Here is a 21656-nt window from a genome sequence, read left to right as displayed (position 1 = left end):
TAGCCTGCGCTATAAGTAAACTGAGTCGATACACAAGTAATCCCAATCAAAATCATTGGTTGGCAATGAAGAGAGTTTTGGGGTACTTAGAAGACACTCAAAACTATGCTTTGCATTACAACAAATATCCAGCAGTTCTTGAAGGATATAGTGATGCAAATTGGATTACTGGGTCAACTGAAACCAAATCCACGAGTGGATATGTTTTCACTAGTGGTGGAGGAGCAATATCTTGGAAATCATCCAAACAAACATGTATAGCTCGCTCTACAATGGAGTCAGAATTCATTGCCTTAGACAAGGCAGGTGAAGAAGCTGAATGGCTCCGGAATTTCTTAGAAGATATTCCGTTTTGGCCCAAACCAATGGCCCCTATATGCATACACTGCGATAGTCAAGATGCAATAGGAAGGGCTGGAAGTGTTATGTATAATGGGAAGTCTCGTCACATAAGACGAAGACATAACTCTGTTAGACAACTACTCTCTAGTGGAATTATCACAATTGACTATGTAAAGTCAAAGGATAATGTGTCGGATCCACTTACAAAAGGCCTAACTAGAGAGGGAGTTGAGAGATCATCGACGGGAATGGGACTATGGACGAGAACAAGTCATAGTGGCGGTAACTCTACCTAGAAGACTGGAGATCCCAAGATCTAGGTTCAAGGAGATAAAACAAAGTCATAAATGACGGTTCAACATTGTCAAAATTTATTTTATGTCCATTCTCATGATGAGACAATGTTCAGTAACCAGGATAAAGGCATAAGGACTTTTTAATGGTTTCTAAGTTTGATACAGGGTATATCAAATAGTGTATCTACGGGATAACACAGTTAGAAACCACCTATGTAAGTGTGAAGTGTAAGCCGCTTCAAGGAAAATCCGGTAAGGCCAGTTCTTTAAGCACTTATTAACCGAGATGTGTTCATGGCTGAAACGAACAAAACAATGAGAACCAAAAACAGTTCAAGGGTTGATTGTGTGACTTATGTTGTCTAGGTATACACTAAAGCTCGACGGTTCAAAGATATCAAATATACCGATTGACCGAGTATATCCGATATATGTTCACTACGGAAAGTTTAAAGGGAAACCTACTTATCCAGATGCGATTAACCCTTACCTACGAGACACACAAGTTTTTCATGCATATTTTTTAACAATAGCCATTCCCCATTCATGTGGGGGATTGTTGGGTTTAGCAAGGTGTGAATGAGAAATAAAAAGAGAAAATGGAAAGTGGAAGAACCAATGAAAATGGGGGAACCAATTTTGGAGGGAAAATGAAAAGTCATTGCAAAAGTGCAAATGAATAGTCATTTTTACCATATCGGTAGAAGAGAGGAAATTGTTGTCCTTATATTAGGAAACACTTCCTTTAGTTCTTAAAGGGTTAAGAAGAAGGTGCTCCCTCGCGCCGTCGTCGCTCGACCTCGGCTTCGAATTTGGATTTGGATTTGGATTTGGCAAATGATGTGATTGATTGATAATATTCCTTTCTCTTATAAATTAATTCAGAATGTTAGTTAACTAACATAATTAATTTGGCGCAACTGAATTTATTTGAAATTCACGTGTAACGGTAATCCTTTTACTTTTCCAAACGGTTTTCCTTCCGAAAAGTCGTTACTTTTCCCAAAAGACACAACGTTCTGGAAAAAATGGGTCTGAACAGACGCATTCCGTGCTGTAAATGGCTATAAATAGGGATGTTTTTTCTGGTTTTCATCACTGAAATTTTTTCCTCTCTACATACATTTTCTTACATAAACAAAATTGTCGATCGACTGAGTCTGTGTGTGCTCTTGTTGCTGTTCTTGCGTTCGCTGAAGTTATTGAAGTTTGAGGTACCGCTACTTCTTTAACAGGTTAATCCGTTTTATCTTGGGAGGAATTAATCTGCAACCTCGGGTACAATGAGGGGATTAAATTTCTTAAGGAAACACAGTGGTTTCTGTGGACTCGGATTAAAATCATTCTGTCTATTTCATCTACTTTCTGTTTCTGTATTATTGGACTAACCTGAATACATGAGATAACAGACACATGTCCTGAGATTAAATTTAACTGTCACCCCTATCAAAAAGAATTTTCACGTACTTAGCCCATGAAAAAAGAATCAGACCCACACGTGAGGAGGTGTGTTGAGAATATAATTATATGCTCTCTGTAACCACTTAGCTTTTAGATGAGATGGTCACATACTAACACTTATCCATCGGAACATACACCCGGAAGTAAATGAAAATTACGGAAAAGTAAAAATGAGTCTAACACACAAACCACAATACATACATTTCAGAGCCTGCATAAACAAGATTTGAACATTCATGACATGGATGAACACTGATCGATCACTTTAAGAAGAAGGCGGAGGAAACAAAAATTGAAGAAAGGAGGCGACATCACTGTTCCGAGTAGCTAACAGATTAGGAACCCTTTACAAGTCTTAGATCCCGAATGGACTCTACAGTGCGCGATCCAAATGTAATCGAGGTTTCAATGTAAGCTTCGAACACCGGATAGTGGAAACCAAAAAAAAAAAAGAATACAGAATTAATAAATTTGATGAAAAGTAAGCAAAAAAAAATAAACACAAAACTATAGTTAGAGGCAGACCCACACATTTAAGAGGGATACACGTGCACCCGCTAACTTTGAAAAAAATCATACGTATATTTATTTTGAGAAACTAGCAGAAACTACGATATATTTAACAGTGCATCCATAAAAAACATAGTTGTATCCTTGTGCTGGTTGGTATAAGCTAGAGAAACTACATTAGATCAGGGTTCAAATCCAGCTAAATTCCTTTTTCATTATTAGAGCTCATATTTGAGCTAGAATAATATTGGTGCATTTGAAGTCTTCAAATTCAGGTTGGCCTTTTTCATTATTAGAGCTCATATTTGAGCTAGAATAATATTGGTGCATTCAAAATCTTCAAATCCAGGTTAACCTCTTGAGTATAGAATATAGTAACGTCAATAGTACATTGATTGAGTGCCTATGTCATCCTTTTAACAATCGACTACTATTTATTCATTCATGCACGCAACACACACGCGAATAAATTAATGGAATTCAAGGTTCTTTCTTAATACCCCAAATCAAAAGCAACAAACAAGCCAATTTTTTTAAAAAAAGATTAGCATTAATTTTTACTTAAGGTTATTTGAATTAATATGGTTATTAATGGTAATGGGATTAGGTTCAATGAAAGTATTAACTTTTATTTAGATAACTTATCTTATCTATTACACAGTATAAAATAAATTTCTAACTGAAAAAGTAAACAATGAACAAAATTTTAAGAAAATGGTCACTCTTGATTCAATATTATTGTTTGTCCTATTTTTTCTTCCTTACTTAGTCACTTCTCACAATAACAATTTTTATGGATTATGTCTCTCTAATGAATCTGACAATCAACCACACCATAATATTGTCCATGCTGTAGGGTCAAAAAACTACCAATCTATTCTTGAATCATCTATACACAATGCTAGGTTCAATAATTCCCATGTCCCAAAACCATACTATATAATTGTGCCACAAAATAAAGAGCAAGTGAGAGGAGCTATGATTTGTTGCAAAAAATTAGGATTTGAGAGTAGAATTAGAAGTGGTGGACATGACTATGAAGGTCTTTCATTCATTTCTTACAAACCTTATTGCCTAATTGACCTATCTAGTCTCCGAAAGATCGATATCGACGTGCAAGAAAAGACTGCATGGGTAGAAGCTGGAGCTACTATAGGGGAACTTTACTACAACATTGGTAATAAGAGTAATATCTTAGGTTTCCCAGCTGGAACTTGTCCCTCAGTAGGTGTTGGAGGTCATATAAGTGGTGGTGGACAAGGACCTTTGATGAGAAAACACGGCCTCGCAGCAGATAACGTGCTCGATGCCACCATCATCAACGTTAATGGCACGATTCTCGATAGGAGAGGCATGGGAGAAGACCTATTTTGGGCAATCAGAGGTGGTGGAGCAGCTAGTTTTGGGGTGGTTCTATCTTGGAAGTTACAACTAGTCGAGGTACCACCCGTGGTCACTCTCTTCACCGTTGCTCGAACTCAGGAGGAAGGTGCTACTAAGCTTGTTCAAAAATGGCAAAAACTAGTAATGGAATTCCCTAAGGAGCTTTTCCTAAGAATAAACATAAACCCTAAAAAGGACTCTTTAGGGAGACCATCGATACTAGCTTCATTTAACTCATTATATTTAGGAAGAAAGCATCATCTTCGGAGACTAATGAGAAAGAAATTCCCAGAATTGAAGTTAAAGTCTAAAGATTGTGAAGAGATGAGCTGGATTAACTCAACAATAAGGATAGATAGTTATAGAAAAGATTCAAGAATTGAAGATTTGTTAGAAAGGAATAAGGAAAAGAGACTTACATTTTACAAAACCAAATCAGACTATGTGACAAAGGCTCTATCAGAAAAAGCATTACAAGGGTTATGGAATGTGTTCAAAAGTACAGGAGATGGACTTGTGATTTTGACCCCTCATGGTGGAAGAATGAGTGAAATATTAGAGGATGCAATTCCATTTCCACATAGAAAAGGAGTTTTGTATAACCTACAATACTTTGCACTGTGGCATCATCCTAACCAAACTGCAGAGAAGATAAAGTTTGATTGGGTTAATGGTGTTTATGATTACATGGGGAAGTTTGTTTCAAACCCAAGAACAGCATATCTAAATACAAGGGATTTGGAATTGGGAAGAACACTAATTGGAAATGAGAAATACTCAGAAGCAAAGAGTTGGGGTGAAATGTATTTTAAAGGAAATTTTGAAAAATTAGCTAGGGTGAAATATAGTGTTGATCCAACAAATTACTTTAGGAATGAGCAAAGTATCCCACCTCTTGCTCTATAACTTTTTAAATGAAACATTGTCAAGTTTCTCCTTTGTTTTTAATTAATTAAGGTGCAAATGTTGACAATTTTATAAAATACTAACAATTTCATTTTCCACATTGTCCAAAATGTGAACAATTGGAACAAAGGCATTGCCCAACAATCCCCAGTAATATCCAAAAGCAGAAATGGCAAAGGTAGACCATATAGAAAGAAAAAAAACTGCCTTTTCTGTACAACTCCTCAACTACTGCAAATTATCAACATCAACAAAGACACAAATGGGCAAGTTTTCAACTATTGCTCTCCCCCAAAATTTGTTTGCCAATCTTGCACATTCTCCCTTAGGCAACTAGGAGAATATACGAGCCTTGAACAATAAGCGCTGCTCGCAGCTCAATAAAGAGAACCACTTTCTTAGGCAATCAGTTGGATCACATGGATTTGCAGCTGGTGCAACTTCAATGTTACTTTCAACAAGTTCCTCAAACCTGAGAGGAATGAGCCCAATTAAAGCAATTCCAGTGGAGAACTGGAGGTGGAGACCCATTCCTTTGGAGTCGCGTTGCAAAAGTAATGCACAGAAAGAGCTTCGTAATCTCTGAATCCCAACATCTTCATATCCAAAAGCTTCAAGTCCACGCCTGTAAGAAATATCATAGATAAAATGTCGGTTTAGCATGAACTGAATAAAACCAAAAAATGTAACGCCGCTATAAACATAAAACACAAACACTAACACAATTAAGATATAGAAGCATTGAGGTTATAATAACAACCCCTCCATCCAAAGGTCAATTTATTTCATCCAACTGATGGTTCTAAAATAATCAAATACCCCAAAAAGTGACTTGTGGTATTCCAACTCTGTTCCCCGTCAATTTCATTCCAAAAGCTGGTTACAAAATCATCCATACAAAAGTAAATTCAGATACCCAACTACTATGTGAAGTTTCTTCTTTTCTATTGCTGATAAGGAGTACTCTAGCAAATGCAGAATGAGTTTGTTCATTCATCTCTGTAGGCCTAGAAGACTTTTTAAGCACCCCCTCAGAGTTCTAACTCATGTTGCTGACTATAAGGCAATAAAAACCTAATTTTCTTGATATGTAACAATATAATATAAGTAAACTATCCACAAATACGCCTTTTTTTAACTTTATCATTTCCTGTTAATGTCCATAGCCATGTCTTAAAGCTTTTCTCCATTGGAACACCTGTAGACAGAGATAGGTTTATGCTAATTCTGTCTACCAAATCTATGAAATACTGAGGTTAGCGTAAGTCCAAAAGAGATCAGGCCAATAGTGTCCATTAAAGTTCTTATTTGCATGAGTACTATAGCATAGACCAACAATGGGAACACAGTTGGGAAATAATTTGAGTTCGTTCAGTTCCCAGAGCAGATGTACTATGATCAATCAGAGTACATAACTGACAACATATACATGTATGGATGGATGAACTGGTCAAAAAGATTTCTGGATGGCCAAACAAAAACTTATAAACGCATCCAATATCAGCAATGCCACTTATATTGAACTATGGAAAAACTACAGGATAGGGAGAAATATAATAAAGATCAGGATATTATCCCATAAGAAATGCAATGATTTGGTTCATAACAAATGCTGCTTCAATTTCCGAAAGAAAAAGAATACATCATATATGATCAGAAAATGGTAAAAACACAAGTATGCAGCTCAGGCCATCAATAACAATCGAAATGTCAATAGAGCTCCCTCTCATATTTCCCCATTTAAGACATAAGCACTATGTACAAGATGAATGCTGAAAATAATTTAACAAGTTTGGTCAGTTACCTTCCAAGTTGACCAAGAAGAGTGGTAATAGCAGAAGCATTGTGCTCTGTTGAACAATATTCCAATAAATTCAATAGTGGACATGCAATTTTGTCAAACATCCAATCCCAGCTCTGCTTGAGAGATCAAAAATAACAGAATTAGGCAGAAACTTCTTATGCAAGATATTATTTTAAAAGGAAAATGTTTCTCCAAGAACATCCTCCATTGAGAAAAAGATCCAACAAAAGATGGAGTGAGCATAAAGAAGATTCAAATACAACAATATAGGAGTTAAAAGAGTTAAGAATTTGGGTGGAGAAGTAGTAGGCATTACAACTTCAATTGGTCCCCATAAATGTCTGCTTGACGAATCAATTGAGAGAATTTCATAACCACCATGTGACCTAGTCAACAACAACATATCCAGTGTACTGCCACAACTAGAGTCTCAGGAGGGTAGAGTGTATGCAAATCTTACCCCTACTTTGGAAGATAGAGAGGTTATTTCCGATGCATATCAAAGCAAATCGAAAAAGAAATAACATAAGTGAAGAAATCATGGCAAAATACTATAGAAAGCATGGCAAAGCATTCGGAAAAAAGAACAGTTTCTACAACAAAAAGTGTGATAATCGAAGTACAAGAGACAACGGATAGTAACAAAAATAGAAGGAAAAGAAACTACAGGAGAACTACACCTTTCAAGCCCAAAATAAACCACAACCAACTAAGTATAGAGATAAATTGCGTGAGAATTAACTGAAACATTAAAAGGGAACGAAATATAACTCCTATCCAATTAAATGGTGCAATTCCTAATAAGATTCACCTTAATACATTTTGATTTTTAAATGAAATCCATTTGTATTTTCTTTCGGATTTTCCATCCTTCTGCAAATGTTCAGGATGCAAAAGCACTTGAGTTAACGTGTTTGTAATATTAATATCTCATTTTGAGATATTAGGAATTGGAGTGGATTCAAAAATTTACTTTTAAGAAAGTGTTACTCCTTTTCCATCCAACTCTAAGGTGAAAGTGGGCAATGGGAATAAGACCGAATTCTGGAAGGAAGAATGGCATGACATGGGTAATCTGGAACTTTTGTTCCCTGATAATTACATTCTAGTTCTTTCTCAACAAAGGACCATAGCAGAGATGTGGACAATGCAGGGATGGAACTTCAACTTCAGGAGACAGTTTAATGACTGGGAAGTGATGAGGGTGGCAGAATTTATCAACATTGTTGGAAATTTAATGGACTCCAGACAAATGAGGATGTGTTATGGTGGCAAGGTGACAGTAGAGGTATATTTAAAGTAGGGGCAGCTTACAGGTTGATGGAGCAACCAAGTCAACAGAACCCAACTTGCATGGAAACAAATTTGGAAGTGCAGAATTCCTTATAAAGTGTCATGCTTCATATGGCTACTAGCTAAGGAAGCAACTCTGACTCAGGATAATGTAATGAAAAGGGGGGATAACCTTATGTTCTACATGTTTCCTATGTGGGGAAACCTGAGAAACTGTAAACCATCTATTTCTACACTGCAAATATACTCAACAGTTATGGAGGGTGTTCTTTAGCCTCAAAGGCATTTCCTGGTCAATGCTTAGGAGAGTCACTGAAGCTCTAAAAAGCTGGGAGGAGGCAGGTGTACATGCTAAAGACAGAGCTAGATGGAGAATTATCCCTGCTTCAATATGGTGGGAAATCTGGAAAGAGAGGAGTTCTAGCTGTTCTGAGAGTATGGAGAATAGTGTGCAGAAAGTTAAACTTAACTGCATTTTGTTGTTATGTTTTCGGTGTAACCAATTATACTCAAATGAAACTGTCTCTATAATTGATGTTTTAGACTCTATAGACAGAACAGTGAAGTTTGGAGTTCATCTTGTATATAAGGTTTCAGTACAAGCCATGTATTGTTGTGTTGCCAAGTTCAGAAAAACAATAAGAAATAGTGCAGTAATTATTGCTTTTAAAAAATCAGCATCCACTACTGAATGAACAACATCAAACTGATTTTGGCTCTCCTCTTGCAAGTGGGTTCCTAAATATGGATACTAGAAAATGATGGAAGACAATGTGCAAAATGTTGGAACATTCTATAAGAATGCACAAAAAATCATACTATTCATTTGAAAAACCTTTCTGCAAATTTCTCCAAGCAAAAGGACAGCAATACTCGAAACTATGTTTTTTCTTTAGATAAGGTAACATAATTTTATTAAAATTAGCAAGTCACAAAGAAGCCAGTAGTATGCAAAAGTACTTACCAATGCCTTGTGATAAGATTTTTTTGGGAGGATTAAGTCACTAACTATTGATAATATATTCAGCCAGAACTTCTTAAATTTATAAAATAAATGACACTGTGTTCTGATATAGCAATGTCATTCATTCAAGAAAAAATATCATATAATAGCACTCAAATCTTCATACTTTCTTTAGACCTAGATCAAGAGAAATAAAAGAGAACCACGAAAGAGGATAGAAATTCACAAGATTACAGAGTATACTAATAAAATAAGAATCATACCATGAAACCTGCAACAAGCTCCACCAGTGCAAGGGTATCAATGAACTGACTTGAATCCCCCAAAGTAACATAGGCTGATTGTACTAAATCTACATTATCTGTGGATTCCTCATTTTTCTTTCCATCACATTTCATTCCATGTCTTGATGAATTCAATGATTCCATCAAATCCAACCCCACAGCAGAGCAAGAATAACTCTTAAGACTATCCAAGAGTGAGGATGCAACAGCATCCATGGAAACTGCACCCTCTGAAAAAGGACACTTACTACCTGAACAAATCTTAGGCAAAGACTCAACTGTAGATGCAACACTGGAAAGAGGATTAGGAGATGATCTATTGTTGTGAATAAGCATCACCAATGACTTCACCACAGTCATAGATAAGCCATACTCTTTGAGGGTAATATATTTAGAACCACATAGATAGGCAAATATATGTAGAATATTTAGAGCATCAGATCTCAGCGTCTTTAAAATGTTGCAGGAAGCCTCACAAACAAAACCAATATGGTTAACCGCGGCACATACTGATGCTAGCAAAATTCCTCCAGTTAGCAACAACTGAGTAGGAGCTGGTTGCTTGCACAAACTTATACTACGACCATCCAAAATAAGATTGATTCCTGAATTGGACGCAAGATTTGAATCAGAACTTACAGCATGCACCAGCAATTTGCCATGCAAAAGAAAATCCTCCATAAGGGAAAGTACATCATACAAGTTGCAAGATTCCACAAAAATTCTTCTCATATCTTCATGTGAGAGTTCTGCAAATACGGAAGATAAGGAGTTGCTTAGTACATACACGGTAAAGTTTTCCAGGAAACATCTTAATCTAAATAGACTAAAGGCCAAGAACCTGCATATATATGCTGAGCAACAGAATTTATGAAAAGGATCAGGTCTCTCTGCCAATCATCTCCAAAGGATCTCTTTGCAGTATCAGAAATGTAGAGAAGTAAGAGTGAAAAGAAGACACATGTCTTCTCCCTGAAAAAAGTGGGAAGGGATAAAATGTTAGCTCCTGTTTCATTATGTACATATCAAATTTGAAAACATTTGCTAGCTAATGAAGCATAGGCATAACACTTGACATGGACAAGGACGAGAATGCACATAAACTAAGAACATCCTACATGCCTAAGAATGACAATTTGGCCGAAAGCATCTTGAACTCTTGCAAACAGCTTAAAATATGTAAACACTCCAGACTGCTATATGAAATAAGGCATCCAGAAAAAAGATTAGAAAAACCAATCCAGCATAATTTATCAATAAAATTATATAAACCTCCATACATTATCATCATAACCTAATAACAAGAATAAAATTCAACTTCCATCTTGTAAATCATCCTTTCTGATCAAAATCAATGTGTGCCCTGTGAGAAATATAGGAAAAAATATTATTGAATTGTTGTCGTGTCTACATTATTACATTGAGATCCTATTTAATAACACTAGAATACAATCTATTTACCAAGTAGGATACTATTTACTATTCCTATTCCTATTCTAAATAGGATTGTATAAACCTATTCCTATTCTAATAGGATTGTGTAAACCTATTCCTATTCTAATAGGATTGTATAACCTATTCCTATTCTAATAGGATTGTATAAACCTATTCCTATTCTAATAGGATTGTGTAAAACCTATTCCTATTCTAATAGGATTGTGTAAAACCTATTCCTATTCTAATAGGATTGTGTAAACCTATTCCTATTCTAATAGGATTGTGTAAACCTATTCCTATTCTAATAGGATTGTATAAACCTATTCATGTTCTAACACTCCCCTCAAGCTAGTGCATACAATTCATGTACCTAGCTTGTTACATATGTAATCAATACGAGGACCAATGAGAGGCTTGGTGAGATATCTGCATGTTGAGCAGTCGACTTCACAAACATGATAATCAATCTCAATGTGCTTGTCTTCTCATTAAATACGGGATTTGATCCATAATGTCAGTCAATCTCAATGCGCTTAATCTTCTCATGAAATACTGAATTTGATGCAAAATGCCGATAAAACACAGTGAAAAAATTACGGTGTTGAACTTCCCAAACCAAGCTTGCAAAGACTGTTTCAGACCATAGAGTGTCTTACGTAATCAACATACAAGGCTACTAAACTCCCCCTGAGCAACAAAATTAGGTGGTTGCTCCATATAGGCTTCTTCACAATGCAACGGTCACCGGAAAGTGCTTAAAATCTAGTATAAAGTATATGGATCATGTTAGAATCAATAGATGAGTCAAAATTAAACAAGTCACCAAAAAACTAGCCGGAACATGCTCATATGTAGGAGTATTAGATTTGATGGCTAAAAGTGGTCACTGTCTAAGAAATAAAATTATATGGGTAGGGTCGGAATGATGTCACGACCCAACTAGAAAATAGAAAATATATAGGATAGTTCGAATTGATGGAACGACCCCATTGAAAAATAGAAATAATATGGGTAGGGTCGGAATGATGGCAGGACCCTACTGTAAAAGAAAAATTATACGGGTAGGGTTGGAATGATGGCACAACCCTACGCAAATCAAATTTGAGGAGTCATCGGAAAGACGAATGGAACTATGCAAATCAAATCTGAGGAGTCACTGAAAAGACACATGATGCTATGCAACTCAGATATGAGAAAATAGTTCGGAAAAATCCACGATATTATACAAATTAAATATGAAAAGTAGTCCAGAGAGATGGACGTGCTACACAAATCATATATGCAAAAAAGGTAGTCACCGGAAGGATGGCATGGTGCTTACATAAATCAAATATGAGAAAATAGTCACAGGAAAGATACACGGTGACCCAACTTTTGCTAACATAATTGTTGGTCATACGGGCGACATATATGAGTAAAAACCACCCACCGGTAGCGGAAGCTCTTTGATTTTCTACCAAGATCGTAGAGGCTCTGATACCATGTGAGAAATATAGGAAAAAATATTATTGAATTGTTGTCGTGTCTACATTATTACATTGAGATCCTATTTATAGACACTAGAATACAAGGTAAGTAGGCTACTATTTACTATTCCTATTCCTATTTGTATTCCTATTCCTATTCTAAATAGGATTGTATAAACCTATTCCTATTCTAATAGGATTGTGTAAGCATATTCCTATTCTAATAGAATTGTATAAACCTATTCATGTTCTAACATGCCCAAAGAACAAGTGTTTTTCAATTGTTACAAACAGGCACAGTTTATGAGCTTGGGATGTCAAAAGGTTGTGATTCAAGAATACAGATTAGGTTTTGGGAAGATAACTTGGTTAGGGAATGGAAGCCTCAAACCCTTGTTCCCAGATATTCATCACCTGAACCAACAACAAGAGTCGACTCTTTATGAAGTTTGGTCTGAACATGGATGGAACCTTACCTACAGAAGACTGATGCAAGACTGGGAGGTGGAAAGATTGGCTGAATTTTATGGAACACTTGATCAGTTCTTAGGATTCAAGGAAGGAGAGGACACTCTTAAATGGAAATGTCATAACAAAGGTTTATTCACTGTTAGTTCTGCATATAGAAATATGAATCAGATGGGATCCCAAGTTAACTTTCTGCCTTGGAAGCTTATATGGAAGGTTAAAATACCATATAAAGTGGTAGTTTTCACTTGGTTGGTGGTGAAAGAGGCTGTACTTACACAAGAGAATCTTATGAAGAGGGGAATACAAATGTGCCCAAGATGTTGTTTTTGTGAGCAGGTTGTAGAGACAATTAATCATTTGTTCTTACATTGTAAAGTGGTTGGCCAACTGTGGAATTTGTTTACTAGCTTCAGAGGTATAAGTTGGACTGTTCCAGGGAGAACAGGATAGGCTCTAGAAAGCTGGAATATGGAGGGCAGTGGCAGCACAGACAAGAGTAGATGGAAAATTGCCCTAGCAATTATTTGGTGGACCATATGGAAAGAAAGGAATTCTAGGAATTTTGATAACAAGAGCAGCCCTCTGCACAAGATTAAAATGAACTGCATTATCACTTTTTGCTATTGGTGTAGTTTAGAGTATATAGATGACCCTGTGGCTATTGTAGACATTCTAGGGTCCTTATAAAGATGAAGGAGGATCTAGGGATAGTTTTCTTTTTTCTTCTTTTCTTTTCTTTATCTTTTGTTTAAGCCCGACACACAAGTGTGGAGGGAGATATGATGTAAATTTTTGGATACCAGCTTTGAGTTGATGATTGATATACAAATGTTACCTTTATCAAAAAAAAAAAAAAATACAGATTAAGCTTGGACATAATCAACAAAGTAATACCCCTATTTTAAAGTTGACTAGAAAAAGTTAATATTGTCCATCCATTATTCAATTGATGCCAAGTACTTCTACATGTGAGCTAACTAAGCCTTCTAATTTCTTAGTACCAGTTGGAAGTAAGTTGAGCAGAGTAACATCATTGTGTCATATTACAAGAACAAACAATATAGATACTAGTAAGGTACTTCTTTTTGGGATAAAAGCACATGATTCTCGGATATCCCACAACCATGAAGAAACATGAATACCAAATACAATACGAGCATAAAACATATGGTGTGAGACATCTAAAAATTCAGTCTGTCAAGTGACATTTTTGAATATTTCATTCATGGCCATTTGACCTTAGGCTAGATCTTATTATCTCTTCTCTCTAATACGTGCAGGCCTTGGGCTAAATCCTGCCTTCTAACTCTTAGGGTGTGTTTACAAATCAATGTGTAATTAATAGGTTGGGCAATTACTGGGTAGTAAGAACACAACCTACAACAACAACAACAACAACCCAGTGAAATCCCACTAGGTGGGGTCTGGGGAGGGTAAGTAGTACGCAGACCTTGCCACTACCTCGTGGAGGTAGAGAGGCTGTTTCCAAGAGACCCTCAGCTCAAGAACATCAAATCTAAGTGACAGGAGAGATATATGCAACATACCAGCCAATACAAAAGATAGCGTATAATCAACCAATGAGACAATAACAAGAAAGATACAGGGAGTGAAACGCAGTAAACAGCAAAAGGCTAGGACTGCTCCAAACGCTAACAACCCAAACCCTCGCAAGGGAAGACAACCCGCCAACCCTACTAACCTTCAACCTTAATACGCGACCTCCACTCCTTCCTATCTAGAGTCATGTCCTCGGTGATGTGAAGCATAGCCAAGTCTTGTCTAATCACCTCTTCCCAATACTTCTTGGGTCTACCTCTACCCCTCCGCGTACCCTCTACCACCATTACCTCGCACCTCCTCACTGGGGCGTCTGCACTCCGTCTCTTCACATGTCCAAACCATCTCAGTCTCGCTTCCCTCAGCTTGTCCACCACAGAGGCCACTCCCACCTTCTCCCGGATAACCTCATTCCTAATCTTGTCGCTCCTAGTGTGCCCACACATCCATCTCAACATCCTCATCTCCGCAACATGCATTTTATGAACATGTGCGTTCTTAACTGGCCAACACTCCGCTCCATACAACAAGGCCGGTCTAACTACCACTCTGTAGAACTTACCTTTAAGTTTCGGTGGAATTTTCTTATCACACAATACTCCAGAGGCAAGCCTCCATTTCATCCAAGCAGCCCCCACGCGATGTGTAACATCATCGTCGATGTCGCCACTCCCTTGGATTACAGCCCCAAGATACTTAAAACTTTCCTTCTTAGGAATGACTTGTGCGGCAAGTCTCACTTCCACATCTGTCTCATCCAACACATCGCTAAATTTGCACCCCAAATATTCTGTTTTGGTCCTACTCAACCTGAACCCTTTGGACTCCAGCGTTTGTCTCCACACCTCCAACCGCGCATTAACTCTGTCCCGCGTCTCATCAATCAGTACTATGTCATCCGCAAATAACATACACCACGGGACCGTCTCCTGAATAGACCGCGTCAACTCGTCCATCACCAAAGCAAATAGGAAAGGGCTTAAGACTGATCCCTGGTGCAGCCCCATCTCAACTGGGAAATGTTCTGAGTCTCCTCACAACCTAGTAATTTCAAAAAAATAAATTGTATAACATAATTACAGAGCAACTCCCTGAGTCATTGGTTGCACAAATGTACTTACATAGTTAGTAATTTTTAAATTTTAAAAGAGAACTAAGTAAACCTTATTTTAGACTAACAAGTAAATAATTTTAAATTGTATGACAAATATACGTATGTCCAATATGCAAAGTAAGCACGAAACCCAACTCAAAATAGAATAGCTTAGCTTACTCATTTGAAATTTCTTGAAGATTCAAAAGAGTGACCAGAATACTCCTAAGAGAAGTATCTGATGATGCTGAGCATTGAGCAAGACAACGGCTGGTAGCATGGTAAACACTTGAAATGCTGTTCTCATCATTGTTATTTGAAAAGATGACACAATACTTGGCAAACCCATCCTGTAATGAGACGACTCTCCTCTCTGATGAAATCTGCAACCCCTCACTAGTAGGAGCAGCTAGGTCTGACCTGCACAATGCTTCCAATGTATCTGTATAGGAACTGCAGGATAACTTGCAAGCTGTGTCAAGGTTTAATCTCTTAGATGAATCAACATGATCTTTTTTCTCGGGTAATGATGATTTTTTTGGAGGATCTATGGTAGGGTGTTTTAACTGGTTAAAATTGATTTCCACATTGATGACATCAAAATTGCCTGATGAAGCCACAGTCCCCCTTGCATTTGAGAATCCCTCATATAAAGGTGTGTTAATCGGGACAAGTTCCACACTGCTGTGGTACTGAATCTCAGGAAGTGTAGGCGATAAAGGCCTTTCAATGGCTAGACGATAAGACTCTTCATCTGCATCATTATCCAAATTGAGAAGCTTCATATAACCACCATTGACAAGTTCATCAATATCCCCCAGATCATCGTCTTTCCCATCCTTGTAATCCTGGGCAGTTTCTGGAAGGCTATAATCGTTCGTAGATGGATGTGCGCAGACATCAGATTTGACACCAGAACTGTCAAACTTTGTCTTTGCCACACTATTACTGTTTAAAAGCTGCAGGCCTAGTTCACAGGATGTTTTTCTCTTCTTGGTAGATCTAAAATGTTCACTGAACGAGTCATGTGGCATGTCAGCTACCAAATGCTTTTTCTCATCATGAGGTCTATCTGTTCTACTATTTAACATACCATCATGTGAAGAGATATTTTGTGACAGCTGTCTTTGCCACTTGATACCCTCAGAATTCAAGTTTCCATTATATTCAATGGCATCAATAGATCTGCTCACCCTCTTATGATGTGAGGCTCTCCTCTCAGTATAAATACAACTGATAGGACTCTTGACATTACTTTCAGCAATTGCTACAACATTCTTGTTGCACTTTTTTCTTGCATCTCCAGATAAACTTGAGATGGTCGGTTCTATGTCCAATTTTCCTTCAGCTGATTTAGCTGATGTTGTGATAGAAGCACATCTTTCCTGTGAGCTCACCAATAGCCTATCAGAAAAAGATGCTGAACTGGAATTCATGGCAGAACTCTGTAACACATTTTTGTTGGAACCTCTAAGCAAAGGCTCCAATTTAGAGTTAATACCTGATATTGATCCAGGGTTGTTCCCTCCACACTTAGGAAGCGAAGGTACACTACCTTTTATCTTTTGCTTAGACGGATCAGACACTACAGCAGCTAACTGCACCGAATCATTCCCACGATGGCAGTGCATATCACAAGCTTTCAAACCAGAATAATTGTTTTTCAAGTTGAAGCTGCAAACCTGCACATCAGGAAGATCATATCATCAAGAAACCATATAAACATAGTTTGCATCAATTTAATTAGAGGAGTTGAAGGAATAAAGACAACCCAAAAATAAATTAAATGGGTGTTTATGTGAAAATGGAGCAGGTATAGAGGACTGAGCTCTTCTGCACATATCATATACTATTTACAAATTTTGCTGAGCATTCTGCAAGTGTGCATGACTTCAAAAAAAGTCAAAAAAAAAAAACAATTTTAATGAAGTTCAACAAATTCCTGAAAAATGTAAAGAGAATTGTTCAAACAGTCACAATTTCTGTTTCTACCAACTCCAGTTCTGGTAGAAAATTTCCCTATAATGCATAATTCCCTAAGGTTTCTTGAGAAAAACTTAATCAAAAACACCCTCCTTACTATATAAGAGCTTTAACAATACCAAGCACGACAGAAACAAACCTTTTCCAGGTCATGCTCATCATCTTGTAGGAAGCAACCATCCAACATATTTAGACGTCTTAAGAAGTGAACAACCTCCTGCTTTATGCTAAGTAGATGTTGCTGTTGTATAACATTATTATGAGTTTTTTCTAGCTTATCTACTTTTATGGCATGCTTCACCAGCTTCTTTTCAAACTTCAATTGCTTCTTCAACAGCTTAAGTTTACCAGTTTCCACATGCACATTACTATCAGACGCGTGAAGAGGACAATCAACTAATGACCTTGCAGAAATTAGCTTTTTAATTTCCTTCTGCAGTTCTTCAACCTGTTTTGTGTAATTTTTAACCACTTCAGATAGCTGATCAGCACGATCTTTTTCTTCGGATGCCTTTTTTTTATATGCTTCTGCAGCCTTTCTTTGCTTTTCCACTTTTTTCATCTCTGATTTAACACGCTTTTTCTCAACCACCACCTTATGTTCCATTTCCTGGAGCTTTCTTTGGGCTGCATCAGAATTAGGAGCAACATCTACCATGGTAACATCTCTATCCACTGCCACTGGACCAAGCTCAGATGATAATTGAGCAGTTCCCGCAGTTGTCCCTTCACTAGATACGATGTTAACCATTTTACCAGATGACATGAGTTCACCAATCTCCTTCTTCAAATTATCAATTGTAAGTCTATCCTGTTCCAACTGCTGAAATAGAGCAGTAGCACGACTTTTTTCATCCATCGCCATTTTGTGGTTGGCTTCTGCAATCTTTTTTTGCTCTACAGTTTTCATCTCTGCTGCATCTGCACGTTTTCTCTCTTTAGATGTGTTTTCTCTTTCTGCTTCCAGCTTCTTGTTAGCATCTTCAAACTCCAAAATCACCAAAGCTAACTTCGATTTCACTTGATCAGCTTCCTTTTTCAGATTTTCCAAACCAAGCCTATTTACTTCTGCTCTTTTCCTTTCAGCATCAGCATGTCTCCTCTCTTCATCAGCCCTTGCTTTTTCACCCTTCAATTTTGTCCTCATGTCGTCTGCCTTTTTCCTCTCCAACACAGCCTTCTTTTTCTCCGACTCTGCTCTCACTTGTTCTTTCTCAACAAGCTCCTTCAGTTCATTTACCTTTGTTTCCCTCTCAGAGAGATGCTCCTTAAGCTCTCTAATTTCTCTACCTCCATCATCAGCAACCAATTTTTTCTTCAAGGAGAGAATCTCATTCTTCAACCCAGCAACTTCACTCTCTAAAGAAACCCTTAAAGCAGATTCCTTTATTTTTTCCTCCTTTTCATTGTTTGCCCTAACTTTCTCATCCCCAAGATCTGGGAAAAATTAAACAAAATATAGCAGCAAATCAATGTGTGTCAGTTCCAAGAAATCAAACAAAATAAAGTGTCAAATCAATGTATGTCTCTGACAAAAAACAAGGCATGCAATCAACAAGGGGCACAGACTCTCACTACCAAAGTTAAACAAGACCAAAGAATGTAAGCTTCTAACTAAACAGTATTGTCGCTTGTGTTTAGTATGTAGGTATGCACCAAGTTTCTATGACACCAATCAAGATGACGTGTTTAAATTCCTAGGCACTTTCTTAATGAGGTGGTTGAGCCACCTACAGGCACCTTTATGAATTCAACAGGCAGCCAGTGTATAGTCAAAAGTATTGGTAGCATTTTCTTTAACCAAAAGTGGAGTTCCAGCGAACTTGCACGCCTGGACTAATTCACCAGGCGGCCTGGCATGGTCAAACTCCTAGACATTAATTTCCAGTGTTTTACTTCTTTTTATTTAATAATTTACAAATTTCTCAGTGCTTCTCTTTTAATTTAATACTCAAAAATCTCATATTCAGAAATTAAAGGGGGTGTGAATCTAAAGGGAAAGTAACTATACCTTTCCTGAGAGACAAATTTTCTGCTTGCATTTTGGAGACTTGTACCTCATAAATGGCGACACCTTTACGAAGAGCATTTCTTCCATTTTCAAGCTTTGTGTACCCGTCTTTCAATTTACTGTACTTGTCTTTCCACTGCAAAGACAATCCAAAATCAGCCAAAAATCAACAGAAGAAGTATATAGAAATGTTAAACTTGAATACTTACAGCAATGCAACAGGGATTTGTAAGGTCTTCTTTTATCATTACATCATCCGCAATTGATTCCTTCATAGTTCATACAATATTAGCTTAAAATCAATAATCTAAAGAAACTTATGCATACACATGGAAAGTAGGGACACATAAATCCCTCGACTAAACCCTAGAATTCAAAAGGTTCACTCAACCGCCATTACAGCTAACTTAAAACCCCTTCGCTAAACCCTAGTTTCAAACTATTAAACTTTAGAAGTGGCCGGACACAAGCATATAAATATCAAGTCGGTTCGGGTTTTATCATCCACACAGACGCAGCAGATATCAATCTGGGTCGGGTATGCCATTATCACTGAGGGCTGCTGAACTCGCACGGTTATCAACTCATATAAGGAGTTTCCCTTATTTCTATTACTAGTAAAAAAAAAACCGTGCTGAGCATGTGCCCAATAGTGCAGGTTAGTTGTTTCAGCTCATATAAACAACAATAAAAAACATCATTTGACCAATACTAGATTAACTACAAAATCTACATGGAAAATTTGGTATCTCAGTTACCAACAAATAAGATACATCAATTGATTCTACACATTCTTCCATAATTTTTTATGGAACCTCATTGTTGTTTTGACAAAGAATATGTCTGTTGCACATCTCGATATATTTCTTTCTCATCTCTAATACACTACATTCTTCTCCGAGTACCATTTTCCATAAATTTTTACACAACCTGATTCTTGTTTTTGACAAAGAATATGTCTGTTGCACATCTTGATATATATTTTTTTTCATCTTTAATATACAACCTTCAGGCAAACAGTTGTTCATATTCCCTATTCAATAAAGGTTGGATTTAATGCTTCCCATGAGCCACACTTGTATTCCATTTGCAGCAATATAAATTTTCAATAATAGAGATGAATAAAATGACAAACAACAATAAACATACTTACATATAAATAATTAAATTACTACCAATAGTCTTAAAATTACTCTTATTTGTCTAATCAAGACTACCTAATACTTTATACTTCTATTTTCCTTAGATTAGAACAAATAAATTTTCCACTGTTAATGAAAAATTCTACTTCCTCACTCCCAAAAACAAAAAATAAAAAAAATAAAAAAATAAGGGTATTGAACTATTGATAGAGAAAAAAGCATAAAGTAGTGGGACTTAAGATTACGATAAAAATATGAAATCTGCTTAAAACCCAGTTCCTAAAACCCCTAAAAATTGATATTGGCGGAGAAGAAGACAATCATATTAATTCCATGAATAAATATGCAGAATGAGGTTCACTGACATTCAGATAATTGCCATTTCAGGTGTATTTTCTACCGTTTCTGGCAGATAAATTGAAAGCGCACAGATATTGTGTAAAAACCAACATCTTTTTGCAAGAAAATTGAAATACAACAAGGAATCATATACTAAAAACAATATGTATGGAGACAAGGTAGTACCTCAAGTCACAGATGTGCTTCAATACAAAGAATTCAATTTTGTACAGAGAAACTGAGTAATATGTGGAAAGAGGAATTCATATGAGCAATGTCATCTATTTGTGGGAAAAGCAAAAGTTAGGGTAGCTATGGACAAAGTTTAAAATATGCTTACATAATAGGGGTTAGAGGAGGTACAAATATGTACAGTAGAATACCTAAAATACCCTTTGTAATTTATGTTAAAAAAAGATAAAATGGGAATCACTCAAATTTATTATCGAAATTTCTAGAATATATATATTGTTATGAAACTAAATAAAATAATGAGAAGAAAGTAAGGAAAAGAGAAAAGACTTATTATATCATATTTAGAGATTCACAAATCCGATTTACAATGAAGTAAAACCCTTTTATTTATAGGGAAAAGCTGACTTAGTCCCCAAGTAGGATTCCTAACTTTTCTCTAACGGACTCTTCACTATAATACAAATATGTTTATAACACTCCCCTTGGATATCTATTTGATAGATTACATGTCTGGTTAAAAACCTTACTAGATAAAATTCAGTGGGAAAGAATCTAGTGAAGGAAAAAGAGTATACATATCTAATAATATGCATTATGGATGCATCATTAAAAACCTTACAAGAAAAATCCAATGGGACAAAACCTTGTGAGGGGAAAAGAGTACATCGCGTATTAACTCCCCATAATGTGAACATTAGTCCAAAAACTTGAATCTT

General features: G+C 36.6%; 2 protein-coding genes across 2 annotated transcripts; one reads left to right on the top strand and one right to left on the bottom strand.

Moving 5' to 3' along the window:
• Window positions 1-272: 272 nt before the first annotated feature.
• Window positions 273-4905, top strand: LOC102602324 (tetrahydrocannabinolic acid synthase-like). Its single transcript, XM_006360257.2, has 2 exons — window positions 273-420; window positions 3466-4905. The coding sequence occupies exons 1-2, from the start codon at window positions 273-275 to the stop codon at window positions 4896-4898; spliced, it is 1581 nt and encodes a 526-aa protein (XP_006360319.2). The 3' UTR covers window positions 4899-4905.
• Window positions 4906-4965: 60 nt separating this feature from the next.
• LOC102600304 (uncharacterized) lies at window positions 4966-21053 on the bottom strand. Its single transcript, XM_006360253.2, has 9 exons — window positions 20932-21053; window positions 19474-19533; window positions 19265-19400; window positions 17393-18690; window positions 15451-16952; window positions 10085-10215; window positions 9223-9992; window positions 6703-6815; window positions 4966-5523 (listed from the first exon to the last, which is right to left on the bottom strand). The coding sequence occupies exons 2-9, from the start codon at window positions 19510-19512 to the stop codon at window positions 5232-5234; spliced, it is 4281 nt and encodes a 1426-aa protein (XP_006360315.1). The 5' UTR covers window positions 19513-19533; window positions 20932-21053; the 3' UTR covers window positions 4966-5231.
• Window positions 21054-21656: the final 603 nt, after the last annotated feature.

The sequence above is a fragment of the Solanum tuberosum genome, unplaced genomic scaffold, assembly GCF_000226075.1.
Source record: "Solanum tuberosum cultivar DM 1-3 516 R44 unplaced genomic scaffold, SolTub_3.0 scf00320, whole genome shotgun sequence".
Classification (NCBI taxonomy): Eukaryota; Viridiplantae; Streptophyta; class Magnoliopsida; order Solanales; family Solanaceae; genus Solanum; species Solanum tuberosum.
The sequence above is the reverse complement of the archived record's forward strand: the minus strand, read 5'-3'. Positions and strand labels throughout refer to the sequence as shown.